The 26306-nt window shown below is 33.7% G+C and overlaps 1 protein-coding gene across 2 annotated transcripts; it reads right to left on the bottom strand.

Moving 5' to 3' along the window:
- Positions 1-715: 715 nt before the first annotated feature.
- Positions 716-23698, bottom strand: LOC103540420 (killer cell lectin-like receptor subfamily F member 1). Of its 2 annotated transcripts, XM_008506997.2 has the most exons (6): positions 23462-23698; positions 14766-14864; positions 13747-13902; positions 3170-3309; positions 2669-2781; positions 716-1295 (listed from the first exon to the last, which is right to left on the bottom strand). In XM_008506997.2, the coding sequence occupies exons 1-6, from the start codon at positions 23544-23546 to the stop codon at positions 1187-1189; spliced, it is 702 nt and encodes a 233-aa protein (XP_008505219.1). In that variant the 5' UTR covers positions 23547-23698; the 3' UTR covers positions 716-1186. The 2 variants fall into 2 exon arrangements, with proteins under 2 accessions (XP_008505219.1, XP_008505220.1); XM_008506998.2 differs by lacking the exon at positions 2669-2781 and having other exon boundaries at positions 23462-23689.
- Positions 23699-26306: the final 2608 nt, after the last annotated feature.

Here is a 26306-nt window from a genome sequence, read left to right as displayed (position 1 = left end):
AGTCTGGTGGAGACTACATTAGTCAGGTGAATGAAGTGAATGTCATCAATAAGGGAAGAAATAAAAATGTACACCTTCTGAAAGGATGCAGCGAGAAAAATAAAGCTTTTCAGCATCACTTCTCTGCCAAGGAAGTTTAACTTGTATATAACCAGAGAAATAATCAGACAAATTCAAATTGAAGAAAATTTTACAAAATAACTGGCCTGTAGTACTCAAAAGTGCCAAAGTTCTGATTGTCAAGGAAAGCTAAGGAACTCTTCTAGATGGAAGGAGACTAAAAAGACATAGTAACTAAATGTGGAAAATTATTCCGAGCTGGATGTTTTACTTTGAAGAACATTATCTTGACAATTGGCAAACCTTGAGGTGAGTCTGAGAATTACATGGTAGTAGTGTGTCAATGTTTATTTGTTGATTTTAATAATTGTACTGTAGTTAAGTAGGAGTTGTTTTTGTAGGAACTATACACAAAAGTACCCAAAGATACCTGAAATTTTATAATAAAATGCATCAATTTGGAAACTAATTCTCAAAACATTCAGGAAAAAGATAAGTTCTTTTTTCTGTACCTGTAATTTTCTTAGAAGTTCATGATAATTTCTAAATTTAGATAAAAATTACATAAAATCTAAAGCAAACGAACATATTTAACATTTTTTACGCAGAATTTCCAGTTTTACAGTTTATGTCATAGAAATAAAAGTGCTACTACTTAAGAAAATATTCAGAATATTTATTACAGCGTAGTTTATAGTAGCAAAAACATGGAAACAAAGTTAATGCTCATCAATATGAGTGAAAAATGTATAAATCCACACTACAATGCAACTCAGATCTATACAAAATTTGTATAGGATATTGTTAAGAATTCAAAAAGCAAAATATAGAAAAGTAGGCATAATTTGATAACACTTGTAAAATAAAAAGTGAACAAAAATTCTGAATATGAATGCATGAGCTCACACTGGATTACATTATCACATAAAAAATGGGAAAAGTGTATTTTACATTGTTGACATGGGTTACTCCAAGTCTAGGACCAATGTAGGTGATTGAGGGAAAATAAAGAAGCTATTTTGGCGTTCAATTGCAGTTTTAAATTCTTACCCCTAAAGATTAATATTAGAACCTAATAGGCAAAAGATTTTATCATTGATTATTCCATTATCATTTTTTTTAAATTCTAATATTGGCAAACCCATTTGAAAACATTGCTGCAGGTTTCAGAGTAAATTTTGTTTTCCTTAGTGGCAGCACAGCTGTTTTCTTTAGCTGGACCTTTTATGAAGAATCTGCAGAAGAGAGGAGAAATACATTGTTAATCGTTGTTGAAGACACCATTTGTGTTTTTAGCTAATATGCTCCTTTAATTAAAAGGTAATTCAAAATTTTAAGGCATTTTCAAATACTTTGACTCATTAAATATTATAATATCTCTGTAACTTATTATTGCTGTCTCTGATCGTCAGAGAGCTCCCAGAGCATTTGTTTGCAAATGACAGAGCTGAGAATAAATTTGTCTCCATATTCCGGTTCTAATATTCTTTCCCTTGTTCCATGTGGTCCACTAGATTAAAAATTAAGATAAAGTGCACAAGGACAGCTTGTTTAACCTTTCTTGGCTTCTCATATCTAATTATACAATAGTGACAGTAGCATTTACCTCATGATATCATTATACAGGTTAAATGAATTCATGCCTGTAAAAAACTCAATACACAAACTGATCCATTTAAACCGTAAATAAATTGTATATTTTTTGTATTATTTATCCATAAAACAGTGTGTTAAATACAATAATAGAGTTATCTATAAAATACTGTAGTATCCATGATTTATTTAAAACGAGGAGACAGGTTAAGAAAGAATCACGGAAAAGATGCACATGATCATCGAAGCTTCCAAATTAATAGGGGGCAAGTAAGCAAATTTTCGTAGAGTTAAAATTCAATATTAAAGGTAATTTTGAGTGAATCTGGCATAAGAAAAAAATCCTAGGTTAGCATCTTCGTAAGTGAGTATCAAGTAATGTTCAGTGGTACAGTTCTACCCTCAGATGACACACACCCATAATTTTACTCTCCATTCCAAAAAATATCTTCAATTGACTTCCGTTGATTAATTTGGTGCAGTGATACAGAAAATGAGTAATATTTAATCGTGAAATGAGTGAAGGGAAAATAACACAATAAAATGGTTAAGTTGGTTACCATAGTGTATTCATTTCTTATCACTACTACATAAATTACCACAAATTTAGGGGCTTAAAACAGCACAAATTTGTTATCTTACGGTTAAGAGATCAGAAGTCCAAAATTGATCTTAAGGCCTGAAATCAAGTGTCTGCAGAGATGCCTTCTGCAGGCACTAGGGACAAATCCATTCATGGTCTTTTTCAGCTTCTAGAGGCTCCCTGCACGCTGTAGGTCACAGTCACATTATTTGGACCTCTGTGTTTGTCTTCCCATTTCCTTCTCTGACTCTGCGCCTACTTCCTGCCTTTTATAAGGACTCTGGTGATTACATTAGGTCCACTTGGATAATCCAGCATAATATTCCTATCTCAAGATTATTAATCACAGGATTTGGGGATTAGCCTATGGACTTTATGAAGATAAACTCTACAGTAAAGAGTAAATCAGATTGCCTTTTAGGAAAGACTCACATCTTTGAATCTAATGGAGAACCATCCACCCAGGTCCATGTCCTCTTCAGGGAGGTAAAATTAAGCCCAATCCACACATAATTTGATTGTTTTAGGTTTTTCTGTATAAAAGACTAAAAAAAGTGGGTGATGAATAACTAAATGAACAGACTATTTTAATAATTCAAACATACTAAGCAAGATTTGATAATTTTATTGGACACATAGCATTCTGCATGAGGATTCTTATAATAATTTTATATCTTATTTACACACACAACATATAATGTATATTATATATATATATACACATACACTACTTACATTTGAATACAGGTATTCAGACTAGGACTAGCATGAGTCAACTGAGGCAGTGGCTTTGAGCAAGAAATTTAAGAGGGCACCAAAACCTCAATAATCAAGATAAATGATAATTTAATGGAGTGGTGGGAAGAAATTTGAGGAAAAGCATTTTTAACTGCAAAGAGACTAATACCCTAACCACAATACTAAACCACTTACCATTTCAAGTTGGTCCTGAATGATTAGTAGATGAGATTGTCTTCCCAAACAATACCCATAACTGTCACTCCAATTTTTCATCTCATTAGAGAACCAATAACACTTTTCTTGATATTTGAGCCATTCTGATGGGCACAATCCTATAGGGAAATGGATGAAACACAGAAAAATTAAATTACATATGCATCTCTGAAAATTGACAGTGATAATAATTCTTATGTGTTGTATGAATAAGAGTGGAGGTATGACAAAATCACTCGTAACAAAGTGTTCAGACTCATAAGGTATCCAAAATACAAATGGTAACCCATGGGCATTAAGAAAACTAACTTAGTAAGATGAAGGAAAACCTAGACATAAAGGGATTCTTTTCCAGGCCACGGTCTAATATAATTACTAAAGTAACATAAACCAATTAAGATATATAGTGCATTAATACTACTCAAGCAATTAGATAAAATATTTTCTATACCACTTTTCTAGAATTCTTCCATGTGAAAGTTTTAGAATCGCTATCGTTTTATGTGTGTAAATCTCTCTTTAATATCTCCTTTTTGATATTACATAATATTGAGATTAAGAGTCTTTTAACTTTATAATTACAAGTTCATCAAGTCCTTTGATTTTCAGAAATTAAAATTAATTTGAGGTCTTCTCAAATTGAAAATATCTGAGACTTTTCACAAATAATGAGATACAGTGAAGTATATGTAAAAATATAAGTGCAGACCAAGAAAACTATTCAAACTTGCAACCATTACAATCTCCTTTTTTATTGTGGTAAAATTTAAGTAATATAAAATTCACCATTTTAACCATTTTAAAGTGCAAACACCTTACGTTTTAGTACATCCACAGTTTATGCAGACATGACTACTACCTAATTCCAAAATATTTTCGTCATGCCAAAATGAAACCCCATAAACATTAAGGAGCCACTACTCATTCTCACTATCCTCAGCCTTGGCAATCACTGATCTGCTTTCTGTCTTTATAGGTTTGACTATGATAGACATTTCATATAAATGAGAGCATATAATATGTAGCTTATTGTGTCTGGCTTTTTTACTTAGCATAATGTTTTCAAGGTTCATCCAATTGAAGCATGTATTAGTACTTCTTTCCTTTTATGTCTGTATAGGATTCCATTGCAAGGAGGTAGCACAACTTGTTAATCCATATATCACCTGCTGACATTTGAACTGTTTCCACTTTTTGGCTGTTATGAATAATCCTGCTATGAACCTTCATGTATGAATTTTTGTGTGGATATATGTTTTCCATTCTCTTGGTGCATTCCTAAGACTTAAATTGCTTGAATTCTATGTTTAACTTTTGGAGAAACAGCCCAACTGTCTCCCCGAGTGTTGCATCATGTCACATTCCTACTAGCAATGTTTGAGCAATTTCTCCACATCCTCACCAAAACTTGCTGTTGCTGTTTGATTATAGCTACCTTAGTGAATGTGAAACACTTTCTCATTGTGGTTTTGAGTTTCCATTTCCTTAACGGCATATCATGTTAAGCACCTTTTCACGTGCTTTGTCTAGTTTTGTATAGTTTTGTATAGTTTCTTTGGAGAAATGTCTGCTTATGTCTTTTGCCCATTTTTTAACTGAGCTTTTTCTCTTTTTGTTTTGGAGTTATAAGAGTTCTTTATGTATTCTGGATATTACACACCTATTTGCTACATGATTTGAAGATTGGCCCTGAGCTAACATCTGTTGCCAATCTTTCTGTTCTTTTTTTCTCCCCCAAAGTACATAGTTGTATATCCCAGTTGTAGCTCATTCTAGTTCTTCTATTTGGGATGCTGCCACAGCATGGCTTGATGAGGGGTGTATGGGTATGTGCCCAGGATCCAAACCAGCGAACCCTGGGCCACCAAAGCAGAGTTAATGAACTTAACTACTCTGCCATGGGGCCAACCCTGGTGTGTTGTTTTTTCAATTTCTTGGTAATAATCTTTCATGAAGAAATTCTTTACTTTGGATGACATCTATTTCATCTACTTTTTTCTTTTGTCACCTGTGCTTTTGATATCTTATTTGAAATCATTGTCTTATTCAAGGTTATGAAGATTTTATATCATTTTTCCTTCTAAAAATTTTATAGTTTAGCTCTTACACTTAAGTCTTTGAATTGATTTTTCTGTGTTGTATGAGCTAAGTGTTCAAATTCATTCCTTGCAAGCGGATATCCATTTGACCAAGACTCATTTACTGAAAAGATCATTCTTTCCACATTTGACAATTTTGGCACCCATGTCAAAAATCATTTGGTTATAGCTGTATGGGCTCAATTCTGGAATCTCAATTCTATTCCACTGTTCGAGGTCTATCTTTAGGTCAGTACCACACTGTTGTGATTACAGTAGATTTGTAGTAAGTTTTGACACTGGAAAGTGTGAATCTTCCAAATTTGTTATTTTAAAAGATTGTTTTTGCTATTCAGGATCCCTTGCAATTCCATATGAAATTTAGGACCACCTTGCCCATTTCTTCAAAAAAAGCCATTGGAATTTTGATAAGGATCTTTTTGACTCTGCAGATCACTTAGGTTAGTATTGTCATCTTAAATAAATTGTAGTATATACATGCAATGGAATATTATTCAATCATAAAAAGGAATAAAGTGCTGACATGATGCAACATGGGTGAATTCAAAAACATTATGCTAAGTGAAGGAAGTAAGACACAAAAGGTCAAATATTGTGTGATTTCATTATATGAAAATCCAGAATAGGTAAATCCATAGAGACAGAAAGCAGATTAGTGGTTGCTAGTGACTAAGGGGAGAGGTAAAGGGGAGTAATTGCTTATTGGATACAGCATTTATTTTTTGGATGATGAAAATGTTTTGGAACTAGGTAAATATGGTGATTGCACATTTGAATGTCCTAACACTGTTGAATTGTCTAATTTTAAATGGTTAACCTTATTCTTATGAATATTACCTCAATTAAAAAAGAAGAAAAAAGTAATAAAGAAATTAATATCTTATAGTTTGGCATACAGTATTTAGACCTTAATGAATGTTTAATGGCATCTATATGATTTTATGTTTACCTATCAAAGCTTCTTTACCTCTGGAAATGTTCCCTTAGGATACCCAACATAATAAGGAATTAGCCAGTCAGAGTGTAAAATATGTGGTAAAATTACAATATTTCAATTGGTTTGGGAATTGTATGTGCAAAACAGATAGATAATCCAAAGGAAAATTGTCAATAAGTAAACTATAATATATATGACATTTTTATATGTGATAAAGGGGACAATAGAAGCTAGTGGAACAGAGAAAAATTCTTTCTTGAATACTTATAAAATAAATTGACCTGAACCTTCCTCACATATAATACTATAAAATAAATGTCGAAAGCTCAAAGAGTAAAGTGTTAAAAAGTAAACTAAAATTAAAAAATTAGTAGTAGAAGGGACAGCTTTCCAAAATTCTGTGTGATTGGAGGTTCTAAGCTTAAAATCAAAATGGATAATTCATTAGACATACCTACTTTTATCCATTTCATATTTCACAAAAAGGATAAATAAGTAAGAGACAAAAAAATAGTTATCTGTATACTGCCTTATAATCACAACTGACTTTCCATATTTATGTGTCTCAACTTGATTTTAAATTCCTGGAAGAAAAAGCCTATTTGCCGTATACATTTTTACAGCTCTCTTCCCACCACAAAAAAATTTAAAAATGTATGAATCAAAGTGACAAGAGCAACATGGCAGAGTGAACAGTTTTCTTTGTCTCTCTCCCTTCTAACTACAAGTAAATGCACATTCATTGATCAATGAAGGATACTCACACACCACCTCAGGACAACTGAGAGACCCATGCTGCTATACATAGGAAAGTGGATGGACTACTCCCAGGAGAGAGATGGAGATAAATGAGAACTCTCTGGCCCCCAGACAGCCCAGTATCCATGAGCGACTCTCTCCCAGTTGAAGTGCTCATAGCACTGCTGCAGCCCCGAGAGTGGGCATGTGCCTGGGCATGACTGCAGAAACAGATGACTGCAGCCCTGAGGCCCTGTGATTGCTCTTTGGACCAGTGGGAAAATCCACAGTCCCAACGCAGCCCCAGGGAGTGACTCGGGCTCAGACTTGGTAAGGAGGGTCTGCCCACCAAGCACAAAGGCTGGTGTGACCTACAAGCAGATGCAGCACAGCTGGGTGAGCAAACCACTGGCTGCCTTAAACGTCCATAGGTCTGCTGCAGCCCCAAGAGGGCAAGTGAGATCCAGCAGGACTGCAGTAGTGGGCAGCGATGGTCCTGAGACCCAGCATGATCACTTCTTGGTCCACTGGGAAAATCCACTATCCCACAGTGGCCCCAGGGAGACATTTGGCTTGGCTCTTGTGGAGCGGCCCCGCCCACCAAGCACAAAGGTTGATGTGACCTAGGAGCAGACATGGCATGGCTGGGCAAGCAAACCTAGGGAACACATGGCAGTGTATCTGCTGCCTGAGTGAAAGTACCCTGGCTACTGCAAATGTCCACAGTAGCACAGCAGCCCCAAAGGGGCAGCACAACTGACAGGACTGTGGAAGCAGGAGACAGCAGCCCTGAGCCCCTGTGTGATCACTCTCTTGACCAGTGGGAGAGTCTACAATCCCACCAAAGGCCCAGGGAGGAGCACAGGCTCAGATTCAGTGGAGAGGCCCCAACCAACAAGCACAACAACTGGTACAACCTAGGACCAGATGGTGGTGGAGCTACAAGTCTGGATGAACAAGTTCCTGACTTCCTTGAAAGTCCATAACACTGCTGCAGTCCCTAAGAGGGGAGTGTGTCTAGGCAGGTCTGTGTGAGCAGGCTGCAGCAACTTGCAGCTCCATGTGATTGTTCTGACTGTTCACAGGAGACCCTACAGGACCACTGCAATTCCAAGGAATGGCCCAGGCTTGGTCAAGAGCAGCTTATGGGGATCCTGGTACATGTAGATTACATAGGTCCTGCCCCCTTCCCCCAGTGGCAGCAAGTGGAAGCAGTAATCAAATGCTCTATCAATATGGAGTCACAAATCCATGCCACCAAGCAGTATGAAAAAATACATTAAATCTACAGAACAGAGGGAAAATGACAAGTACCCACAAAAAAAATATTGAAGACACAGAAATCTATAACCTAGATGGCAAAGAATTCACAATAGCTATCATTAAAAAAACTCAGCAAATTAAAACAGAATACAGACAGACAACTCAACAAATTCAGGAGCTACATCACAAAAGAGCTTAAAACTATAAAGAAGAACCAATCAGAAATGTTGGAGATGAAAAACACAATGGAGGAGATTAAGAAAAATCAGGACTGCTTGAACAGTAGGGCTGATAATATTGAGGACAGAAATAGCAGTGTGGAGGACAGAAATATAGAAATGAATCAGATAGAGGAGGAGAGTGAACTAAGACTAAAAAGAAATGAAAAAACTCTCTGAGAAATATCCGACTCAATTAGAAATACAACATAAGGATTATAGGTATCTCAGAGGCAGAAGAGAAGGGGAATGGAGCAGAAAACTTGTTCAAATAAACAATAACTGAGAGTTTCCCAAACCTGGGGAAGGAGCTAGAAACCCATGTGACAGAAGTCAATAGATCTCCAAACTTTATCAATGTAAAAAGACTAACTCCATGGCATAGAGTAGCAAAGCTAGCAAAAATCAATGACAGAAAAAATACTAAGGGAAGCAAGACAGAAGAAAATAACCTACCAAGGAACCCTATCAGGCTGTCAGCAGATTTCTCAGCAGGAACCTTACAGGCTAGAAGAGAGTGGAATGATATATTCAAAATTCTGAAAGAGAAAAACTTTCCGCCAAGAATACTCTATCCAGCGAAAATATTCTTTGAATATCATGGAGAAATAAAATGTTCCAAAATAAACAAAAGTTAAGGGAGTTCATTGCCACAAGACCCCATCATACAAGAAATCCTCAGGAAGGCCCTCATATCTAAAAATAAAAGGAAAAGGGTTGCAAAACCCTGAGCAAGGAGATAAGTAGGTAAACAAAATCAGAGAATTGCAGTTCTCCATCAGAACAGGTTGGCAAATGCTTAATTATAACATTAAAGATAAAGAGAAGGAAAACACCAAGAATATATATAATTCTGTCATTTTAAACATAATCTCACAACACAAGAAGAAAACAGACATGACAATAACAACTTAGAAGAGGAAGAGGAAAGGGATTAAACTAGCTTAGTCTAAGGAAATGAGAGGTTATCAGAAAATGGACTATCTCATCTATAAGCTGATTTATGCAAACCACATGGTAACCACTAAACAAATAATTAGAACAGAGACACAAATTACAAATAAGGAGAAAACTAAGAAAATCGGCATAGCAAACTCCCTAACTGAATTAGTAGTGCAAAATACATGGGACGAGAAACAAAGGAAATGCAGGAGAACCAGAAAACGAGCAATAAAATAGCAGCATTAGGCCCCCACATTTCAATAATCACTCTAAATGTAAATGGATTGAATTCTCCAGTCAAAAGACACAGAGTGGCAGGATGGATTAAAACACAAGACCCAACAGTAGGCTGCCTCCAGGAAATATACCTCAGCCCCAAAGACAAAGACGGACGCAGGGTGAAGCAATGGAAGATGATACGCTAAGCTAATGGTGAACAAAAGAAAGCAAGTGTCACCATATTTATATCAGATAAAGTAAATTTCAAGACAAAACAAGTGAAGAGAGACAAAGAGAGGCAGTTTCTAATGATAAAAGGGACACTCCACCAAGAAGACATGACACTAATAAATATTCATGCACTCAACACAGGAGCACTAAAGTACACAAAAAAACTATTAACAAAACCAAAAGGAGACATCAACAACAATACAATAATAGCAGGGGACCTCAACACACCACTTACACCAATGAATAGATCATCCAGGCAGAAAGTCAACAAGGAAATTGTAGAATTAAATGAAAAATTAGACCAGATGGACTTAATAGATATATATATATATAGAACACTCCATCCAAAAACAGCAGAATACACATTCTTCTCAAGTGTGCATGCAACATTCTCAAGGATAGACCAAAAATTGGGAAACAAAGCAAGCCTCAATAAATTTAATAGGATTGAAATAATATCAAGCACCTTTTGCTACTATAATGCTATGAAACTAGAAATCAGTTGCAAAAAAAATGCTGGTAAAAGAGCAAAGATGTGGAGATTAAACAACATGCTACTGAACGACCAATGAATCATTGAAGAAATCAAAGGAGAAATCAAATATTATCTGGAGACAAATAAAAATGAAAACACACCATACCAACTCATTTGAGATGCACCAAAAGTGGTCCTAAGAGGGAAATTCATTGCAATACAGGCTCAAGTCAAGAAAAATAAAAATCGCAAATAAGCAATCTTAAGCTACACCAAACGAATTAGAAAAAGAACAAACAAATCCCAAAGTCAGTAGAAGGAGGGAAATAATAAAAATTAGAGGAGAAATAAATTAAATTGAAACAAAAAAGACAGTAGAAAGGATCAATGAAACGAAGAGCTGATTCTTCAACAAAATAAACAAAATTGACAAACTCTTAGCCAGGCTCACGAAGGAAAAAAGAAAGAAGACTCAAATAAATAAAGTTAGAAATGAAAGAGGAAAAATTACAACAGATACCAGAGGAATACCAAAGATTATAAGAGAATACTATGAAAAACTATATGCCAACAAATTGGACAACTTAGAAAAAAATGAATAAATTCTTATACTCTTACAACCTCCCAAAACTGAAACAAAAAGAAATAAAGAATCTGAATAGACCAATCACAAGTAAAGAGATTGAAACAGTAATCAAAAACCTCCCCAAAAGTAAAAGTCCAGGACCAGATGGCTTCTCTGGAGAATTCTACCAAACATTCAAAGGAGACTTAATTCCTATCCTTCTCAAACTATTCCAGAATTGTGAGGAAGATGGAACACTTCCTACCAAATACTATGAGGCCAACATCACCGTGATCCTAAAACAAGACGAAGGACAACACAAAGAAGGAAAATTACAGGCCAATATCCCCGATGAACATAGATGCAAAAATCCTCAACAAATATTGGCAAACCAAATAAAGGAATACATTAAAAAGATCATACACCATCATCAAATGGGATTTATACCAGGGACACAGGGATGATGCAACATCCACAAGTCAATCAATGTGATACACCACATTAACAAAGTGAGGAATAAAAACTGCATGATCATCTCAGTAGATGCAGAGAAAGCATTTGATAAGATCCAACATTCATTTATGATAAAAAAAAAAAAACACTCAATAAAATGGGTATAGAAGGAAAGTACCTCAGCATGATAAAGGCCATATATGACAAACCCACAGCCAACATCATACTCAATGGGGAAAAACTGAACGCCATCCCTCTGAAAACAGGAATAAGACAAGGGTGCCCATTTTCACCACTCTTATTGGAGGTTTTGGTCAGAGCAATTAGGCAAGAAAAAGAAATAAAAGAAATCCAAATAGGCTATGAAGAAGTGAAACTCTTGCTCTTTGCAGATGACATGATTTTATATATAGAAAACTCTAAAAATTCCATCAGAAAGCTACTAGAAATAATCAACAACTGCAGCAAAGTCCCTGGGTACAAAATTGACTTACAAAAATCCATTGCTTTTCTATACTCTAACAATGAACTAACAGAAAGAGAACTCAAGAACACAATCCCATGCACAATCACAGCAAAAAGATAAAAATATCTTGGAATAAATTTAACCAAGGAAGTGAAAAACCTATACAATGAAAACTACAAGACTTTCTTAAAAGAAACTGATGATGACCTAAAGAGATGGAAAGACATTCCACACACATGGATTGGAAGAATAAACATGGTTAAAATGTTCCTCCTATCTAAAGCAATCTACGGATTCAATGCAATCCCAATCAGAATACCAATGACATTCTTCACAGAAATAGAACAAAGAATCCTAAAATTCACATGGGGCAAAAAAAGATCCCGAATAGCTAAAGCAATCCTGAGAAAAAAGAACAAAGCTGGAGGCATCACAATCCCTAACTTCAAAATATACTAGAAAGCTATCATATTCAAAACAGTATGGTACTAGTACAAAAACAGGCACACAGATCAATGGAACAGAATTGAAAGCCCAGAAATAAAACCACACATCTACTAACAGCTAATCTTCAACAAAGGAGCTGAGATACACAATGGAGAAAGGAAAGTCTCTTCAACAAATGGTGTTTGGAAAACTGGACAGCCACATGTAAAAGAATGAAAGTAGACCATTCTCTTATGTCATTCAAATAATAAACTCAAAATGGATCAAAGACTTGAAGGTAAGACCTGAAACCATAAGACTTCTAGAAGAAAACATAAGCAGTACCTTCTCTGACTTCAGTCTTAAAAGGATCTTTTGGACATCACCTTTTCTCGGACAAAGGAAACAATAGAAAGAATAAACAAGTGAGACTTCATCACACTAAAGAGCTTCTACAAGGCAAGGGAAAACATGGGTGAAATGAAAAGACAACCCACTAACTGGGAAAAAATATTTTCAAATCATATATCTGACAAAGGGTTAATCTCCGTAATATATAAAGAACTCACACAACTCAACAACAAAAAAAATCAAATAAGCCAATTAAAAAATGGGCAGAGGATATGAACAGACATTTCTCCAAAGATATACAGATGGCCAATAGGCACATGAAAAGAGGCTCTCCATCACTTATCATCAGGGAAATGCAAATCAGAACTAGAATAAGATATCACCTTATACCCATTAGAATGGCTATAATAACAAAAACAAAAAATAACAAATGTTGGAGAGGTTGTGGAGAAAAAGGAACCCTCATCCACTGCTGCTGGGAATGCAAACTGGTGCAGCCACTATGGAAAACAGTATGCAAAGTTCTCAAAAACTTAAAAGTAGAAAAACCATATGACCCAGCTATCTCACTACTGGGTATTTATCCAAAGAACTTGAAATCAACAATTCAAAGAGACTTAGACACTCCTATGTTCACTGCAGCATTATTCACAATTGCCAGATGTGGAAGCAACCTAACCTCCCATGACTGATGACTGTATAAAGAAGATATGGTATATACATAAACAACGGAATACTACTCAGCCATAAAAAATGACAAAATCGTCCCTTTCAAAACAACATGGATGGACCTTGAGGATATTATGCTAAGCAAAATAAGCCAGATAGAGAAATAGAAACACTATATGACTCCACTCATACGTGGAAGATAAATAAACGCATGGACAAAGAGAAACAAATTAGTAGTTACCAAGGGAAGAGGGGAAGAGGGTGAGCACAAAGGGTAAAGGGGCACACCTGTAAGATTATGACAAATAATAATGTACAACTGAAATTTCACAATGTTGTAAACTATCATAACCTCAATAAAAAATATATATATGGATCAAGTTTTGAGCAAAAAGTAGATTTATATCAAATCTTTATTTGTTAATTGAATCTAATCAATAGGGTTTTTCAAACTTAGACAGTACAAAAGGCTAAACTATTATAGACCAAAGCCTTGAGAGATACCTGTGTGGTCTGCAGTTCTTGAAACACAGTGGCCTGTGTCCTTATTACTTATGTTTCCTCTCGTGTCACTATTCCTTTTCAGGTTTCCAATATCATCATGCTGGGTGGTATTTGAATTATTTCCTTTCTGGCATTTTAGCAACACACCCTGAGAAACTTGAAAACAGGATTATTTTAAGGTTGGATAAATATCTTCTCTGTGCAAAGTCTCAAAAACAGATTCTTTGGAATGATTCTGATGACTGGAACAAGATAAAGATAACTGGAAATTAGATAACTAAAAAGTTTATTTTTAATTTTCGTGTCCATTTAATCAAAAATAATTTCAAACATTACACAGTCATTTCATTTATAGAACACACGTTTGTTGAGCATCTAATCTGTGCTAGGCAATGTCCTAAGAACTGGCGATACAGTAGCAAATAAAGCAAAGTTCCTGCCCGAGGGGGTATGCATGCTCTTTCCATGCTTTCTTAACGTTTTGCTGGAAGCTACACTGTGTTTACCCCATTATACCATAATTATTTTTTTAAAACCTGTTTCTTCCACTAAAACGTGAGATTTCTCACCATAATTATTACCTTCTTTTAATTTGAGGAATTTGTATTAATGTTTGGTGTATAGTAGTTGCTCAATAAATGTTTGTTGGCTCAAAACAAGAGTAACTAAATACAATCTAAGATACAATATATAAAAATTTTTAAGAAAAACATGAAACTCTATCTAATCATAAGTATCTAAGAAATCCAAAAATACAGTTTCCAGATATACATCACACACACATACTTTCCTCCTATTAGCCTATATGCTATGTGAGGACAAGATGCTTATCTGATTTGACTACATATAAACACATTACTATGGAGCATAATATACTGCTTTATACATGCTAGTTCTGTACTAAATCTTTGTGAATGGAATGAAGAATGAATGAATGAATGAATGAATGGATATAAAAAAGATTCACAAAAATGTAAACCCTTTTCATATTTTTATTCAATCAAGATCTTTTAACTTACCCAACAGAGTCAAGGAGATCAAAGTCAAAACGAGAATACCATTTACTGTTCCAGATATTCCCAATAAGATTTTGTACCGGTGCAACATCTCACTATAATCTGAGAGATTAATCACATGAATTAGTTTATGAAAGCACATTTGCAAGAACTGATAGCAATTGTAATACTAGGATTGTATATAATATTGGTTTTGAATTTCAAAGGATATTAGGTAATCAAAGGCATAAAGCCTAAATAAATAGAAAAATACATATTTAATAATGAAAATACTCTGGATGGTCAGAAGCTATGATACACGTTATATTGAATGTTAAGAATTCGCTAATAAATGACCTTATTGACTGGTGGGAAAAAGAATTTTAATCTGTACGCCTAGTAAGTCCCCAAACCCACACATACACAAACACACTCGTGTGTGTGCATGTGCACTTACAGATACACTCATACATATTCACACAAATAAATGCTTTCCAAATAATCATTCACTTTAATGTAATATTTGCAAGTCATTTGACCCGTTTCATTTACTAACGATATAATACAAATCAGAACTAAATACGACTCCTGGTACTTGCCATTTTAATCTAAAAAAAAAATCCTAAAACCGTTCCTAATTCATACAATAGCAATGCTTCAGCTTCTTGTTAGATGGTAAACTTTTTAGAAGTTTTATTTTTTATATACATACACTGCTAGGTTCAGATAAGAGTGTGAACTCAGTGATGGTTATTAATCAAAAAACTGATAGCATTAAATAGAAAGGAAATAGTCACATTTAGTACCTTGAGTATATATGTTGTTATTTTTCTCAACCTCATTAAAGAAGACTTAGATGTGATGGAGGCTGGCTTATAGACGCATATGAGTAATTAGTTTGTACTGAATGAATGAACATCTATATTTTGCATAATAGTTTGTCTTTAGCAAAGATAATTTTTGCAAATGCATTATAATAATTGATAAGAAATCACTCCCCATAACTGTGGTTATCTTTATTGCTCAGTCAATAAATTGAATTATTAATACTAAAATTCATATTTCAAATACCCTTTTAACCTGCAGGAATAGGGAAACTACATTTGAAGTTGCCAAACTCTGTCAAGAAAGAGCATGATAAACCAAGTAGAACAGTGTTTCAGAGAAATAGTACACAGTTTTTCTCTTTTCACAATATTGGCAAAGATAGCAAAATAAGATTTATCAGAATTCAATTAATGAATAGCCTGCATTTCTCAGATTATTTTTGAGCATTGTAAAATTAGTAATGATAACGAATACATTCCAAGCATTCAATACATGTAATAAAAATGCCTTTTATTTATTTAAAAAATCAGACAAACAAATGATTATGACAAAATGTTAGGAAATAGGATGTAGAAGCCTGTTCAAATTCAACTCAGACTGAATTATTTCTCCTAAGCATCATGGAATGACCTTCACGGCCCGAACTTGAGGCATATTAAGATTTAGAATTATGGAGAAAATAACATTTTCATTATCCTATATTTTGTCCTATAGAGAAATGGCATAATTTAACTTATGAGGTTACAGTAGAAGACTTTGGCCATCAAAAAGTAAAAAGAATTAAAAAGAATTACTCTTATAAGAGTGTCCATTAAAAATCTTAATTACACTGTTAGTAGCCAAAATATACCATGACCATGTTGAGTTTATTCTAGGAATGCAAGGGTTATTCAAAAGTAATAAGTCCAGATATATCTTATTAAGAGAGCTAACAGATATAAAAAATGTAATTGATAAAATCCTACAATTTATTGTTAAAAAATAAAGCGGAAATTGATGGATACGTCTTAAACACAACAGGTTTTTTTGTCTAATGAAGCAAATATCGTATTTAATTGAGAAACACTAGACCTTTTCCACAAAAGTTTGGAAAATAATTAACTCTAGTAAAAATGTTAAAGGAAAAAACTATTAAAAATAACTATAGATATAATAATTTGTTAATGAATACACAACATAAAAAGGGGTAAATTGTGAGTTCAAAAATATGAGAGACAGGCACTAAAAGCGTAGAGTTTTTGTTCACAATAGAAGTTACCAGTGTAAAATAGAGTGTTATAGTTATAAGGTGTTTTATGTAAGCCTCATGGTAACTACACAGCAAAAGCTACAATAAATACATTAAAATAAAATGGAATCAAATCATACTACTATGAAAAATCATTAATTCACAAAGGAAGACAGCAAGAGAGAGGAAAAGGAGCAAGGCAGCTACAAAAGAGCCTAAAAGCAGTTAATAAAATGACATTAGTAAGTCCTTACATATCAAAAACTGCTCTAAATATAAACAGATTAGATACTCTAATCAAAAGCCATAGAATGCCTGGATGGATAAAAAACAAGACTTAACTACATGCTGCTTACAGGAAACTCACTTAAGCTATAAGTTCACATGCAGGCTCAAAGAGAAAGGATGGAAAAACTATTTAATGCAAAGGAAAACTAAAAGAAAGTAGAGGTAGCTATACTTATATCAGACAAAATAAACTTTAAGTGAAAAGGTGCAACAAGAGATGAATAAGATCATTATATAATGATAAAGAGGTGAATTCATCAAGAGGATATAACAATCATAATTATATATGCACTCAGCATTGAAGCACCTAAATACATTAAGCAAATGCTAACAGATCTGAAAGGAGAAATAGACAACAATACAATAATAGTAGGCGATTTCAATCCCCCACATTCAATAACATATAGATCATCTAAAGAGAAAATCAATAAGAAAATGCAGGTCTTGAACTGTACTTTAAAATCAAATGGACTTAACAGACGTACACAAAGTATTACATCAAACAGCAGCAGAATATACATTTTTCTCAAGCACACAGAAAACTCTCCAGGATAGGTCATATGATAGATTAAAAAACAAGTCTTAACAAATTAAGAGGACTGAAATCATAACAAATATTTTTTCCAACTACAATGGTATAAAACTAGAAATCAAGACAGAAAAAAACTGGAAAATTCACAAATATGTCAAATTAAACAACACTCTCTGAATGAGCCATGAACCAAATCAAAAGGAACATTAAAAAAATCTTGAAACAAATAAACATGGAAATAAAGAATACAAAAACTTGTAGGATACAAAAAGGAAATTCTAATAGGGAAGTTTGCAGTCTTAAATGTCTACATTAATATAAAAAGAAAGATCCCAATTAAACAACCTAACTTTACACATCAAGGAACTAGAAAAAGAAGAACAAACGAAGTCCAAAGTTAGGAGAAGGAAGGAGATAACAAAGATCAAAGCAAAAATAAATGAAATAGAGAATAGAAAAAAAATCAATGACACTAAGTCGGTTTTTTGAAAAGATAAAAAAAAATTTAAAAATTTGCCTAGACTAAGAAAAAAAAGAAAAAAGACTTACATAAATAAAATCAGAAATGAAGAGAAGACATTACAACTGATACCACAAAAATACAAAGAGTCGTTAAGAGACTACTATGAACAATTACACACCAACAAATTGGACAACCTTAGAAATGAATAAATTCCTAGAAACAAACAACCTGGCAAGACCGAATCAGGAAGAAATAGAAAATCTGAACAGAATAATAACAACTAAGATTGAGTTAGTAATCCAAAACATTTCAAGAAAAAGAAGTCCAAAACCAAGCAGTTTCCCTAGGGAATTCTGCCAACACTTAAGGAGGAATTAACATCTCAAACTTTTCCAAAAAATTGAAGATGAGGGAGCACTCCTGAACTCATTTTACAAGGTCAGCATTACCCTGATACCAAAGCCAGATAAGGACACTACAAGAAAAGAAAATTACAAACTAATATTCCCAATCAATATAGACACAAAAATTCTCAACAAAATATTAGCCAATAAAATATAACCAAAAAATATTAGCACATTAAAAGGATCACACTCCATAATTAAGTGAGATTTATCCCTGGGATGCAAGAATGTTTCAATATGCACAAATCAATAAATGTGATTCACCACATTAATAGAATGAAAGATAAAAATCATATCATCATCTGAGTAGATGCAGAAAAAGCATTTGACAAAACACATCATCATCATCCTTTCAAGATAAAAATTTTCAACAAACTGGCTAATGAAGGAACATGGCTTGACATAATAAAGGGCATATATGACAAGCCCACAGCTAACATAACGCTCAATGGTGAAATGTTGAAAGCTTTTCCTCCAAGATCAGAAACAAGTCAAAAGAGAGCACTCTCACCACTTCTATTGAATGTAACATTGGAAGTCTTAGCCAGAGCAAGCAGGCAGAAAAAGAAATAAAGCCCATCCAAATCAGAAAGGAAGAGAAAAAATTGTCTTTGTGTATAGATGATGTGATCTTATATAGAGAAAATCCTAAAAACTCCACCAAAAAAACTGTTAGAAGTAATGAATAATGCACAAATTCAGTAAAGTTGCAGCACACAAAATCAACCTACAAAAATCAGTTGTGTTTATATCCAATAACAATGAAATATCTGAATAGTAAATAAATAAAACAATCCTATGTACAATAGCCTCAAAGATGACAAAATAGTTAGGTATAATTTAACCAAGGTGATGAAAGATCTGTACAATGAAAACTACAAAACTTTCATGAAATAAATTGAAAAAAGATCCACAGACAAATGGAAAGATATCCTGTGTTCATGGACCAGAAAAATTAATATTGTTAAAAGGTCCATACTACCAAATACATCTATAGATTCAATGCAATCTTGATCAAAATTCCAACGGCATTTTTTACAGAAATAGAAAAAATCATAAAATTTGAATGGAAATACAAAAGTCCCCATTTAGTCAAAGCAATGCTGAGGAAGAACAATCCTATGAAAGAAGAAAAAAATCACATTCCCTGATTTCAAACTATATTACAAAGCTATTGTAATCAAAACAGTATGGTATTGGCATGAAAACAAATACACGGACCAATGGAACAGAATTGAGAGCCCAGAAACAAACCCTCACAAATATAGTCAACTAATATTTGACAAGAAAGCCAAGAACATTGAAATAGAAAATGACAATTTCTTCAATAATTGTGTTGGGAAAATGGATAACCACATTCAGAAAAATGAAATTAGACCTCTACCTTACACCACTAGCAAAAATTACCTCCAAATTAATTAAAGACTTAAATTTAAGACCTGGAACTATAAAATTCCTAGAAGAAAACATAGGAAAAAAGCTCCTTTATGTGGGTCTTGGTGGTGATTTCCTTGATACGACAGCAAAACTACAAGCAGCGAAAGCAAAAATATACAAGTGGGACTACATCAAACTAAAAAGCTTCTCTACATAAAAGGAAACCACCAACAAAATGAAACAGCAACCCCTATGGAATGGGAGAAAATACTTGAAAATCACATATCAGATAAAAGGTTAACATCCAAAAAGTTTAAGGAACTCTTACAACTTACTAGCAAAATAAACAAACAATCCTATTAAAAAATAGGTAGAGGATCTGAATAGACAGTTTTTCAAAGACATACAAACTGCCAATAAGTATATGAAAAGGTATTCAATACTACTAATCATTAGGGAAACACAAATCAAAACCACAATGTGATATCTCTTTGCACTTGTTAGAATGGCTATTATCTAAAAATAAGAGATAAAAAGTGTTGGTGAGGACGAGGAGAACCTTGAACACTTGGACGCTGTTGGTGAGAACGTAAAATGGTGAAGTCACTAAGAAAAACAATATGGAGTTTCCTCAAAAATTTTTTTAAAAAGAACTACCATATCATCCAGCAACCTCTTTTCTGGATATTTATCCATCGGAAATGAAGACATAATCTCAAAAAGATATCTGCACTCATGTTCATTGTAGCATTATTCCCAATAGCCAAGATACAGAAACAACCTATGAGTCTGTCTGTGAATGAATGGATAAAGAACAATGCAATATTATTCAGCAATAAGAAAAAAGGGAATCCTACTATTTGTAACAATGTGGATGGAACTTGAGGGCAGTATGCTAAGTGAAATAAGTCAGACAGAGAAAGACAAACACAGTATGTTATCACTTACGTGTAGAATCTAACAAAGCCAAACTCACAGATAGAGCAGAATGGTGGTTGCCAGCGGCTAGGGAGTGGGGGAAATGGGGAGATGTCAGTCCACGTGTAAAACTTCCAGTTGTAAGATGAATAAGTTCTGGGGATCTACCATACAGAATGGTGATTATGGTTAACAACACTGTATTATATATTCTAAAATTGCTAAAAGAGTAGATTTTAAATGTTCTTACCACAAAAAAGAAAAAGTAATGATGTGAGGTGATGGAGGTGTCAACTAACCTTACTGTGGTAATCATTTTGCAATATATAAATGTATCAAATCATCACGTTGTACGCTTAAATCACATGCAATGTTATACATCAATTAGTTCTAAATAAAGCTGGGGGAAAAACATATTCCAAATCTCCACTCCTATTTAATATTTTGGGGAGGTATTATTCAATGCAATTAGATAACAAAAATTGAGATAAAAACAGAAAAAAAGAGGCACGATTATTTGAAGATAATATGAGTATGTGTTTGGCAAAGCTAAAAGAATCAATTGGAAAAAATGACTATAATCATACAAATAAAACAACGTAGTAAGTGCAGTCATAAAATTAACATTCTAAAAATCAATTGCCTTCATATATCCAACAAGCTTTTAAAAATACAAATAAAAGGAAGGCATTACTACGGATAGCTAACATAACAAATAACAAAAAAAAAATCAGAAATAAATTTAACAGGAAATGCCCCAAACTGATATGAGGAGAGCTAAATAAAAAACCAAACAAGCAAATAAAAAACTGAATAAGATGAAGGCAGATTTGAACAAATGGAAATTCAAGCGTGTTTGGATTGAAGGCTAAGGGTCACAGAGATCAATTTTCCCTAAATTAATTGATAAGTTAGGAAGTAATTTAGTATACTGTAAAACTATATTAGTTTGTTTTGTTTATTGTTGTTTGTGGCAAATGAGTCTAAGCAATTTATTATAAAACTATTTGGAAGAACAGGCAAGTGTGAATGGCCAAGTAAACACTGAAAAAGATGAAAATACAAAGTAGGACAACCCTATGGAGGGGTATTTGGAAAAAATAGCAGAATTATATAGGAGTTTACATTGTCATCCAGCAATCTGTCTTCCAGGAATCTGTCCCAATGACATATTGACAAGATATGAAAAAACATATGTGCAAGGCACTGCAACAAAATTTATAAAAGGGATATAATAGAAAAAGAATGCAAACATCATAAATGTCCATCAATAGCTGAATAAACTACAGTACATCCACTTAATAGAGAAATAGTCAGTCATATAAAGGATTAAAGTATACGTGTGTGTGGTGGGTATAATGAATTTCAGTAAAGGAAGGTGGGCAGAAGACAGTAAAAGGGACAGGATGGGAGCTAGATTTATGGGAGTTGGAAATTGCTGGAAGTACCTTGCTATATAGGTTTGACTTTGAAAACGCAGAAATGTTTTACATAATTCTAAAATAACTATAGTGTGTAATGTGTATATATGTGAAACATATAATTATAATTGCATAACATGTATACTTATCATAATTATAAAATAAGCCAAAATGAAATAAAGTGATCCCTCAAAATAAAATGGAAAACGATGTAAAGGAACCTAACTGGATATTACATTAGTAGCTTAACTGTAGAGAGAGGAATTTTTTCAAGTGAGTTTAAAACATAATTTGACTGTGTAAGTCCAATGGAATATATACGAAGAACAAAAAAAATTGCAAAAACATTTTAAGCTTTTTAAGTAATTATGTTATTAATACTACTATTTCTATGGTGATTCTGAAACTACATATGGAAAAAATGTATTTTCTTATTATCAGCACCAAGATATGAGAAAAGATATAGTATACAATCACAAAGTTAAGTGAAACCCTATATATAATGATAATGGTCAGATTATCAATTAGATTCAAATGTAATATGTCTTACTCACCCCAAGCTTTACTAAATATTTGTGAAGGACACAAATTAGCAAATAACACTTAAACATCTAGGATATATTAATGTATAACATTTAAATATCTAGGAGCTGTAAATTTATTATTTTCAGCTTCCTGAGCTCCTTTTCTGCAGAAAAACATGTTTTGGTTTCCTAGTGACATCTGCAAACTGAGTGTGAAAAGCGTTTGCACAGAGGAGCCATCACATTTTGCTGTCTTTCAGGTTAATATCTCTATTTTCCAAAACAAAAATTTTCACCTTGTGAAAAACATATTTTAAAGTTTTTGACAAGCTGAATTAAAATTTGGTATTATAAAATGCCATATTTTATGAATGGTAAGCAGGTGGATGACTGATATCAAATACTCATTTTTTAATTATTAATTTTAATTGAATGTGTCTATTTCCCGAGACTATCCTTAAAAAATTATATGACACAAAATATTTCTTTGAAGGAAAATAACCATTTGTTTCACAATGATAAATGAAAGAGAGAGAAAAATACAGAAACACAGGGAGATAGGGAGACAAGACTGAGACAGAGAGAGAGAGAAGTAAAAAAATGAAAACAGTCCAAGAACAGAAAAGAAAAGTATATTGGAAACTACTATTGACATTAATATTTGTATCAATATTAACCAATATTAAATCAATACTCATATTAATCCACACCAATTGAAAAAGAACTGAATTCCATACCTTTACATTTAAGTTGAGATGTTTGGCTAGAACTCCTTTTCTTTGACCGTACATTCAATGTCATGTATGTTTCTTCATCTTGCATCTTCAATGTGAGTGAATGTGTGTATATATATGTGTATGTTTTGTTTTTTTAAGTATGATGTGAATAAGAAAAGAATAATAAAGCCGCTGCTAATCAGAGATTGTCCTGAAATTGTCCACTCTAGATACATAGAAGTGTTCACAGTTTCGTTTATTGGTGAAAACCTCAGAGGAAATGTTTTCTTTTTAAGCTTATTTCCTATGACCTAGATAACACATAATTTCTCAACTATCTACCATATATTGAATTTAATATCATATTTGGATCTTTTAAAAGGTTCTTCTGATAAATCCATAAAGTCAGAAAAATGGAAATTGTACTATTTTTAGAGTTGAGTTAAATTATACATAACTGCCTTTTGTTTTACCCTAAATATGCTCGTTTTCAAATACACTCGCTAATGTATTAATATTTAATTTAATACAATAACTTATAATTACCTAACAGTTAAATTATTTCCTGATCCTAAAACAACATTGATTACAAATCATGCTACTACTTTAATAATACAAGTTGAAGAAAAAAATATTGGCAATGTTTGGCATTCTAAAATCTCATCCTAAATAGAAAAAAAAAATCAAGGAGAATTTAGGAAAGAAACCATATTTTTCAATTACATTTTCTGATATTTGAAGAGAATGACCCAAATTAATGAGGCAGAGAAGAAATTTGAGATGTTTTTTCTCTTAGCTTTGTGAGGTTTAATTTACATACCATGAAATTCACTTGTAAGTATATATGAGTGGATGATTTTTAGGGAATATATGCAACCATCACCAAATTCAGTTTTAGAACTTTCCTATCACTCTAAAAATTTCCCTTGAGTCCAAACTAAAAAAAAAATACAGTTCTGAAAATACTAATTTTACGATTTGAGATAAAGTGGTTTAAAATTTGCACAACTAAATCTCAAATCTCGAGCAATTACAGCAAATGTGTAATGAAAACCAAAAGCCCTTAGCTGTGAGACTTCACCGGTGATGCAGAAGACTGAGAAAAGAGAGCTGAGTAGAGCAGACACCCATGAAAGTAGCACAACCAATCCTGGCATCACAGAGAGGGGCCCAGGGCCATTAGCCCTGACTCCTATTTCATTCCTCTGCTTTCTCTCTGAGCACCAACTGACCAATGGCAAGTGGAAGCCAGAGGCTAAGTTGACCCACACAGGTCAGTCTCCCAAGTCAGCCAGAGCAAAATGTAGAAGGTGGGCAGCGGAGCTGGAGGGGAAAACTATTGGTATGTGGTACAATAATGCTTTTTAATTTAGTAGTGACTTGATTATTATATTTGATATTATAACAGTTACCGTATGATTATTTTGGTTACTGCTTTTCTGTTACACATTTTCCCACCATGAGTTTTCAAATATTTGGTGTATTTATCAATAATCAAGTAGACAAAGTGACCTATCTTGTGGATGTCAGTCAGCCTCTTTCCGCAGCCATCCTGGAATTTATTAAATGGACACTAATAAAATTGTTCAAGACAGAAAAGATGGGAGCTATATAGATGCTCAATAATATGTTGCCTCATCAAGGTTGATTTTGCTAAAACCTCTGTTGAATGCCCAACCTGTCAATGGCAGAGACCAAGCAGAGTGCACTTTTTGAGGAAAATCAGTCAGCCACCTGATGGCAGATCTATTACTTAAGCCCCTTCCATCATGGACTAGATAATAGGAATTATTATCTTTGTCTTCATAGGAATAATCACATATTTTAGGAACAAAGTTGACTTCTCTGCCTGGAGTTCTTCCACTAGCATCACCATTCATAGAGTTACAAAATGTCTAATCTGTTGTAATGGTTTCCCACACAACCCTGAATTTGACATTTCATAGAAAAAAAAAAGTTTGGCAATCAGCTCATGCCTATAGAAGTTACTTTACCTATCCATAAGTAACTGAAATGGCTTTCTAAAGGCACACTAGTGACACCAGCTGGGGCCATAGTCAGAATGTACAGGTCTGTGAACCAAAGAATGGCATTAGAATTCAAATTCGAAGTGGTCCGCCACTATTACATCTAATAACAGACTTGAAGAAAACTGCTTCCTTTACCCAAGATTTTGTTTTTGTTGGGTTTACAGGTTCTAATGCCCAAAAGAAGACTGTTCTAATAAGGAACATGATCAAGGTCCTGATGAATTGGAAGTTGAGACTTCTTCTTTGCATTTTGGGCTCCTAAATCATTGAAACAACAGGCAGAGAAGAGGATAATCGTATAGGCTAAAATTGGGTTACTGTACACAAGGTTATTAGAACTATGCCTTGAACCCAGGAGATTTACAGGAGTAGCTTTTAGTACCATTTACCTTGACAGTCCTGGTAAATGCAGTGCTGAGCCAATCCAACAAAAATGCCATCAAGAACTCAGATCCTACAATAATGACAATCTGATTCATTACATGAGCCAAGCACGATATACAATTAAGTTGAGAGACAATGAGGCAAAAGAAACATGGAATGGATATCAATCTATACCTTATCTCCAGCTCCTGGAGAGGTAGATGTCTGCTGATGGAGACACAGACCTCAACAACACACACACACACACACAAAATATATGAGTTCCATCTGTGACTCAGATAAAATAGTCTTGCATGTAAATAGCTCCCAAGTCCCAGAGACCTGTTGTCAAGTCTTATGTCAGAAGTTAGTGCAGAAATGACAAATCCATACCATGTTTAGAAGTTTCTGTTACTTCCACAAGTGATTTTTTTATTCATTTTAATAATTGGCTTTTAAAATTTAAATTAGAA

This window comes from Equus przewalskii, chromosome 5, assembly GCF_037783145.1.
Source record: "Equus przewalskii isolate Varuska chromosome 5, EquPr2, whole genome shotgun sequence".
Classification (NCBI taxonomy): Eukaryota; Metazoa; Chordata; class Mammalia; order Perissodactyla; family Equidae; genus Equus; species Equus przewalskii.
Note: the sequence above shows the minus strand (reverse complement) of the source record. Positions and strands in the feature narration are given on the sequence as shown.